Raw genomic sequence first — 8,307 nt, 5'->3', positions numbered from 1 at the left:
GGTGGTGATCAGCACCTGGACAAAGTCAACAATTGCTAAGTCCTATTAACATTGTGTTTGTGGTCTCTCTATGCCCTTGGGCCTGGGAAGCCAGGGGCATGCCAGGCAGCAGAGCATTTCTAAAGCCCCCTCTCCACTCCCAGCCTGCAATGAGGCATCTGGGAGAGTAAAATGCAGTGATAGGCTGTCCTTGTGGGTAGAGAGGAAAGATAAAGAGGTGTTTCCTTAACATCATTGACTGACCCAGGCCAGGTCCTCACTGGGCCGGTTTCCCCACCTCAAAAATGTTAAGGTCAGGGTTGGACCTCTCGGGGCATCTGAAAAGCTGAGAGCTTAGTCCTTGGGCACATGCAGAAGCACCCTTGCTATGGCTGCAGTTTTTCCCGGAATTGAAGGAGGTTCTCCCCAAAATACGGAGCTGGGAACTCATTCCTCCTCCCTTTCCTCTCACACTCCCACCTTTATCTCCTGCCTGGGTGGAGATGAGGGGCTGGGGGAGAGCCTCCATCTGCCACATTCCTGAGGCTCGAAGGCCAACGGGGCTCCCTTTCCATGGGCAAGGTAACTTACTGCTGTCCTTCAAATGGAAAGTGCTATTCGCTCTCAGAACCTGAGGGGTAAGTGGAGGCCAAGTGGGGGCTGACTCCACACTCCTTGCCCAGAAGGCAGAATCTCCTTCACCCCAAAACACACATGGCCCCCAAGGGAACCAGTGAGAGACAAGGATGTGCAGGAGGGAGGAAGCACGGTTTGGGGGTTAGCCAAGATAAAATCTGCAGCCCCTCGGAACTGGAGAGGACTTCAGAGGGAAGAGGACTACTGGATAAAGCCTCCCGCCCTCCCCCCACACACAACATCATGCTCTATAGAGACCCTTCACTTTGGAGGTGCCCGGTCAGTGAAGGAAGACCGAGAGAAAGGAAAGCGTTCCTATCACTTTCTGGTATCCGTGGAGAGTGCCGCACCCCTGGCTGGCTTGCGAGCGGGCAACCTCCCCCACTCTCTTCTCTAAAGGCCAGATGTGCTCCCAGCAGCTGGCGGTAGCGACCCCTTCTCGGGAACTTCCCTCCCGGCGCTGCCGGGGCCTCCTTGCCTGCAGCTGCCGTTTGGCGGGCAAGTGGGGGGGGGGGCGGGAGGAAGTGATGGATGAAGAGAATGTGAGAACGCGGGTGTGCGTGGACGTGCACGCGCGCGTGGAGTGGCCGTGAGTGCGATTGCGTGTGCATGTGCTGCTGGCTGTGCGTGGGCGAATGCGCACTGCACAAGTGTATTCACGTAACCGAAAGTGTGTCATCAGCGGTGGGCAGGCCTGTGGGTCGGTGAGAGGGCGGGGGGCACCTGAGCTGTGCGCGGGGGTGTTCGCTTCGGGGACGATGTATTAGAGGCGATGCACAGTGCTCAAGGCGTCTGTGGTCTGTGGACGCTGGCTAGGCTGTGTGAAGTAAGGATGGGTCTGCCAGTGCGAGTCTACCTGTGCGAAGACACAACCACACACAACGCAATCACGTCCCACACTCACCCTTTCCCTAGGCGGGCTGGGCCGGGAAGCCAGGCGGAAGCGCAGCGCAGGGAAGGTGACTATGGTCTCCGCGAGCGCGGCTCCGCCGAAGGCAGCGATAGCCGAGCAGACAACGCCCGCCAGCCGGCAAGCCCCCCAGCTCCTCGCAAGGACGTGCCAGGCGCCCCAGTGGCGACGAGGTGTCTACCACCGAGGCTGGCGGCTAGTGAACGAGGAAGGAGATCAGCAGGAGACAAGGAAGCCAGAGAAACGCAAGATGCCTGTGAGCTTTGAAAAGCGCTGCGGGCCTCTCTCCGAGCCCGGCACGCACCTCTCAACCAAGCTCGCGCCTGGGCAAGGTGTCTTGGCTTCTCACGATGACCCGCAAAAACACTCTTCGCCTCCCTTCAGCCGACCCAAAGCCCTAGCGGGGGGGCGCGGCCAGGCTTGGTGCCCCGCAGCCTGCGCGCAAACAGCACTCACCTGGGTCCCTGCTTGCCGCGTTGCGCCCAGCTCCTGCACGGTCCTGCGCTCGGTGCCATCCCACCCCAGTCCTAGTCCACTCCCCAGTGCTATGAGGTTGGTGGGGGGAGGGGGAGCGTGCGTGTGAGCCCTCCGCTGCGGGCGGCTAGGCACGTGAGGGCCGCCGGAGACCGCGCTCCCCACCCGCGCAGACTGCTTTCCGGAACCTGGCCTGGCGCGCAGAGTCAGAGGCGGCGGCAGGCCGAGCCCACAGGGGCATTAGGCCAACACCACCAACCCCCCACCCCCGCCCGCGCACGCGGCATTCTCTATTATTATTATTAAAGAATCCCTCAGAACATGTTTACATTGAGCCGTATAAACTTCCTGCCAGGGCCTTTACCATCTAGAAGAAATCGGAACCTGCTCTTGGAAAATGGGGACACCGGCGCTGCAGGGCCAAATAGGCGGGTTTTCAGTGAGTGTGTGTGTGTGTGTGCGCGCGCGGGAGGGGGGTGGTCAACTGAGCTAAGTGTGGGTTCAGATCTGAGCTTAGCTAATGTACACGTAAGTGAGAGCTGGTGCAAATTTAAGCTCCTATGCGTCTATTGTGTGTGCGTGAGTGAGCGCACGAGTGGGCGCGCACATATATGAGCACCGTGGGCGTGCGTGGAAACGCACTCATGGGTGTGAGTTTGCATGTCTGAGTCTAGTAACTTCGCAGGTTTGCATGTGCATCACTGGATGCATACGTGTGCATGAGTGCACGAGTTCATGAGTGAGTGAATGAGCGGGGCCGCTTGTCCCAGGACCTGTACGGTTTTGGTTCCCCAGGGCCAGCCCTCCTCACTCGCTCCCGCTCGGCCCGCGGCGCCGCAGACAAAGCTGCAGCGACCTGCCCTGCGCTTTCGTTTTTCGCCCGCGCTCGGCTCCGGCAGCTGCCCGCTCGCTCGCGAGCTGCTGGGCGAGTCCGAAAAGTCCCGAGCGCGGCGTAGTTCTTCCCGGGGCGGGGAGAGTGGGGAGGCGGTCCCTCGCGGGAACTTACGCCCGCTGGCCGGGGGGACCCGTGGCCGAGCCGGGTGTGCCCGCGATGGACACGACCTGGCGGCCGTTGCCGCCGCTGCAGTTGCGATTTGCCACTGGTCTGCATTCGTCGGGGAAGGCCCGGGACCCGGGGTGCGTTTCCCGCCGCGCGGCCGGGGCTGGAAAGGCGGGGGCCTGCGCACAGCGGGGCTGAACCGTGGGCCGAGGGCGCATTAACACTTGCTCGCCAGGTTGGTGGAGGCGGGGCGGGTTCTGCCAGCGGCCGCTGGGCGGGGAGGGTGGGGGCCCTTTAAGCGCCCACCAACGCGGAGGCCCGAGGGGGGCAGGGAGGGGAGGGAACTCCTGGAGGGTCTTACGCCGGCCGAGGAGACGCCGCCGAGAGAAGATGCAGTGAGGGCGGCCTCCGCAGGACTCGTGGAGCCAAGCACTGCGGGTGGTGGGGACCAAGCGCTGCTCCCCATAGGGGCTCACTGCTGCAGGCCCTGGAGGTGGTGCCTCTCCCATCCCAAAAAGCAGTGTGTAGCGGGGTGGTGAGGGGGCTTCCTCGCAGCCTCCGCCCAGGCTGCAAAGGGGCTGCCCTCAGCCTTAGCTCGGCTCCTTCCCTTGTGGGAGGGCGAGAGGGAAAGAGGGAGGAGAGAGAGGTGGGGGAGGAGGGAGCTGGAGAGAGAGGGGGGCTCTGCGCCAACCGCCGGCGGATCCAGCAGCTCCTCCGGGAGGACTGGCGGGCAGGCGGGGGAGGGCGCGCCGAGGCTCGCTCGGGAGAAGTGGCCGCGGATGACGGCAGAGGTGCAGCCAGCCCCGCGCGCGCAGCCCCCTCCCCCTCGCCCTCCTCCCCCTCCTCCTCCTCCTCCTCTTCCTCCTCCTCCTCCTCCTCCCCGCTCGTCCGCGGCGCAGAGCAGCGGCGGCAGCGGCGGCGGCAGCAGCCACCCGATGTCTTCAGCGTCCGAGAAACAGCAGCCACCGCACGGCGGCGGCGTTGGCGGCGGCGGCGGGGGAGGCGGCGCGGCCATGGACCCCGCGTCCTCTGGCCCGTCCAAGGCCAAGAAGACGAACGCCGGCATCCGGCGCCCCGAGAAGCCGCCCTACTCGTACATCGCGCTCATCGTCATGGCCATCCAGAGCTCGCCCACCAAGCGCCTGACGCTCAGCGAGATCTACCAGTTCCTACAGAGCCGCTTCCCCTTCTTCCGCGGCTCCTACCAGGGCTGGAAGAACTCGGTGCGCCACAACCTCTCGCTCAACGAGTGCTTCATCAAGCTGCCCAAGGGCCTCGGGCGGCCGGGCAAGGGCCACTACTGGACAATCGACCCGGCCAGCGAGTTCATGTTCGAGGAGGGCTCCTTTCGGCGGCGGCCGCGCGGCTTCCGAAGGAAATGCCAGGCGCTCAAGCCCATGTACAGCATGATGAACGGGCTGGGCTTCAACCATCTCCCGGACACCTACGGCTTCCAGAGCTCGGCCGGCGGCCTCTCGTGCCCGCCCAACAGCCTAGCGCTCGAGGGCGGCCTGGGCATGATGAATGGCCACTTGCCTGGCAACGTGGACGGCATGGCTTTGCCCAGCCACTCGGTGCCCCACCTGCCCGCCAACGGCGGCCACTCGTACATGGGTAGCTGCGGCAGCGCGGCGGCCGGCGAGTACCCGCACCACGACAGCTCGGTGCCCGCCTCCCCGCTGCTGCCCGCTGCGGGTGGGGTCATGGAGCCGCATGCCGTCTACTCGGGCTCCGCAGCCGCCTGGCCTCCCTCGGCCTCCGCTGCCCTCAACAGCGGCGCCTCCTACATCAAGCAGCAGCCCCTGTCCCCTTGCAACCCCACGGCCAACCCCCTGTCGGGCAGCCTCTCCACGCACTCCCTGGACCAGCCCTATCTGCACCAGAACAGTCACAACACCCCAGCTGAGCTGCAAGGTGAGTGGGGAGGCTGGGCGGTTCTAGTCCTGGGGAGGTCGGACATCTGTGTGTATACTGCGTGGAACCAACCCCCCAAATTGACTCAGTCCCCCAAATTGCTGACCGCCCCCGGCGGAGAGCCTGCAGACACTTCTGTGGGGTGCCAACCCCAATACTGCAGTGCTTCTCAGTCCCACCTCCTAGTTTGAAGGTCGACTGATTTGGGCCCCCTGATTTGGGCTGAGATTTTCGTTTTTCTTTTTCTGTTCCAACTCCAGTCTTCTGGCAGTCCAGAGCCCAGCCAGGTAGGCCCCATCCCCATCAAAAAAGACTCAGACCCCAATATTCTAAGTCCTTTCTGGTTTCTTAGGCCCCCTCACACCTCAGCAAGTTCCCAGGATTAAGCTGAGGCCCAAACTGGGCCAACTGGCTCACCATCCTGGGGTGGTTGCTCAGAAAGCTACCGGCGGGGAGAGCTGCCTCTGCTCCTTGCCTGGGCAGAACGGAAGAGTTAGGCCCAAGGCTGCCTGGGCCTGGTGCTCAGAGAGTCAGTGTCCAGCCTTTCAGGGAACCAGGTCTGGCCCTGCAAATGTCGACTTGGGGGTATGTTGTGGTGGCAGAGGTAGAGAGGGGCTGCGGCCAGGCCCAGAGTGAGCCGCAGAGTCACAGGCCTCACAGACTCTTTGTTTCTCAGGATCCAGGTTTTCGGGTCCCCAGGTGTCCTCTCCCCAAGCCTCTAAGAAGATGCAGAACCATTTCCCCTCCTGAATTCCCATCTCCGCACCCACCAGCAGCCTTCTGGGCCTAGTTCTGGAAAGGGCATGGAGTGAACTAAGCAGGGTCCTGACAGGGGTCAGCTGTCAGCAGCCTGCAGGAGGCAGGAGCCTGGCCTGGGGGCTGGAAGGCCACTTCTCCGCGGGGGGCGGGAGTCACTCTGCTTGGGCTGCTTCAAACTCTTGGGCTCCAGCTGCCCTGTTCTCCAAGGGGCACGTCCTTTGAAGAAGCTACTCTTCACCCCGTGATGGCTCTGGGCTTCCCCGCTCCCAGTGCTTGCCTCTCGCTGCTCTGAGGCCTCCACAGCCTTGGGGCTGGGAAGTGGCTTCCTCGGCGCCAGGCCTCAGGCTGACCAGGAGGTGGAGGCCTTCGGGACCTTCCCTGGCGTCTCCAGGCCCGTCTCAGCCGCTCTCACCCCTTCCTCTTCAGCTTCCAGAAGCCCCCGGTCAGGTGTTCAGTGGCCAAGGCTGGAGAGGCCCAGGAAGCAGTGGGAGCAGGAACGGTCGCTGGTGTCCCGGGATCTTTCCCTGGGGCATACAGCTCGGGGCCAGGAGGGACCGAGGGTCGGGAACTTGGGGAGTCTGTCTGCGGGCAGGCGGAGCGTGGTGGGGGGGAGGGCCTGCGCCCCGTGGGAGGTGGGCAGCGCTGCTTCTCCTCCTTGAACTCTGGCCTCTGGCACTTACTCTTTACTTTCCCTCCTCTCTTGTCACCTCCCTCGCAGGCATCCCGCGGTATCACTCGCAGTCACCCAGCATGTGTGACCGAAAGGAGTTTGTCTTCTCTTTCAACACCATGGCGTCCTCGTCGATGCACTCCGCCAGCAGCGGCTCCTACTACCACCAGCAGGTCACCTACCAAGACATCAAGCCTTGCGTGATGTGAGGCTGAATCCCGAGGGGCCCTCTGGGCATGGGCCGCCCCGGCACAGGGACCCGGGAACCCACTGCAAGAAACTGCTTTATTCTCGAGGTATAACCGTCGGCAGAAGACAAGGGTTTGACCCCTCTCCAATCGGATTATTTGGAAAGGAATCCCCAGGGCAAAGACTTGGCGCAGTGGTCGGCACCTCCTCCCCTTCTCCCTCGAAAATTTAAAAAAATGGTGGCAGTAGGGCCTGATCTGACTGCAGCTGTTGGTAGAGAAATATCTATTTTTGATCCGATTGAAACCGGCTGAGAAGGTGCTGTGTTGGGGGAAAACCCTCGACATCTAAACAAAAATTCTGCTGAGGTCTCTCTTTTCCCTCTTCTCTTACTATGGAAAAGGTGAGGGGAGATTTTTTTTTAGAAGAAAGGCAAACGTATGAGACCATCATTATCAAATACTTTTATTTTTTGGTTGAGTATTTATCTTTTTATTTTTAACTTTTTTGGAAAGAATGTCCTGGAGTGCGCAAGTCTCTTTTTAAAGCCGTCTTTTGCAGGGAAGAGGAGGAAGAAGCGGCATTCTCCCTCCCCACCTCAGAAGTCTTCCATCAGCCACAGGTGGATCTTTGTGCCGACAACTTGCATTTCTGAAGCCACTGTTCGTCTTTAAAAAAGAAACTAGATGGAGCTCAGAAGCGAGCGGCAACCCGGGCCTCTGCCCTTCCCCTCCGCCTTCTTCTTCTTCTTCTTCTTCCTTCTTCTTCTTCTTTCTCTTCAGTCTTTTTGGTTTTGTTTCCAGTTTTATTTGGACTTTTTCGGTGGGTGTTTTTCTCACGAGACCTGGCCGTCTCCCGACCTCTACTGTAACTTTCCGGTGCGAGAGGGAGGCGAACGCAGCGCGGCGCGGGGACGGGGCAGGCCCGGCGAGTGCGCCAATTCAGGATTGCGGTGACGCAGAAAGGTTAAGGCACTTTTTAAAACTATAGCAAGGCTCATCCTGTTATTTATTCTTTCTTTCCCTAATAATCGAAACACCGCATAGGCTCCTCCGTTTATCAGTATTAATGGTGTATCTTTGTTGGCAATATTTGCCGCGTAGAATTTTTTTTTTTTTTTAGCTATCCATTGTAAATTTGAAACAAAGTCCGATTTGTGTAAAAACAAATTTCCATATGTTTTATATAAATATATATAAAATGAAGGACTACCCCGCCTTTTTTTCTAGTATTTTGGCTGCTGGGGTGCAGCGTTTGTGACACGTATTTTAAATTTCCTTCTGCACTGTATAAAATGACCATTTGAGGATGTTTTGCCTTTTGTGTATTTTTTCCTAAAAAAAAAGAACAAAAATAAAAATGTATAACATTTGTACATGGCCTTAACATTGTATCAACTAGAAATAAAATCGCATGAGCATTTTATTGGGATTGCAGCATATCTTCCAAACCTCCAAATGCGGACAGAAACTGGCTTGGGATAGTTAGTCTTTTTTTTTTTTTTGTATTTAAAATATGGGTGATTCTGAATACTTCCTTTTCCTTTTTTTTTATTTTATAGCTCATCCTCTTTTCACTCTTCATTTCACATTGGAGTGAAATCTGGACATGAATAACTATTTTTCTTGGCTTCTGTTTTTTAAGAAGAGCCCTCTGCCCCTCTGTCGTTTCTCTTTTTAAAGAAATAATTGAATGTTTAAAGAACTATAATCTTCCTTCTCCCAGGGAAGATATTTTCTCTCTCTCTCTCTCTCTCTATATATATATATATATATA

The 8,307-nt window shown here is 58.6% G+C and overlaps 1 protein-coding gene across 1 annotated transcript; it reads left to right on the top strand.

Annotated features, from left to right (window-relative positions):
- The first annotated feature begins 3,900 nt into the window (after window positions 1-3,900).
- On the top strand, window positions 3,901-7,956 carry FOXF1 (forkhead box F1). The gene is made up of 2 exons (XM_011370259.1): window positions 3,901-4,913; window positions 6,391-7,956. Exons 1-2 carry the CDS (start codon window positions 3,935-3,937, stop codon window positions 6,549-6,551), a joined length of 1,140 nt encoding a protein of 379 aa, XP_011368561.1. The 5' UTR covers window positions 3,901-3,934; the 3' UTR covers window positions 6,552-7,956.
- Window positions 7,957-8,307: the final 351 nt, after the last annotated feature.

Source organism: Pteropus vampyrus, unplaced genomic scaffold, assembly GCF_000151845.1.
Source record: "Pteropus vampyrus isolate Shadow unplaced genomic scaffold, Pvam_2.0 Scaffold166, whole genome shotgun sequence".
NCBI lineage: Eukaryota > Metazoa > Chordata > Mammalia > Chiroptera > Pteropodidae > Pteropus > Pteropus vampyrus.
Note: the sequence above shows the minus strand (reverse complement) of the source record. Positions and strands in the feature narration are given on the sequence as shown.

Excerpts from the sequence above, each read along its gene's own strand:
- FOXF1 (XM_011370259.1), top strand. The coding sequence starts at position 3,935 with ATGTCTTCAGCGTCCGAGAAACAGCAGCCACCGCACGGCGGCGGCGTT. Across the intron at positions 4,914-6,390 it reads CACCCCAGCTGAGCTGCAAG|GCATCCCGCGGTATCACTCG; the intron begins GTGAGTGGGGAG and ends CCTCCCTCGCAG.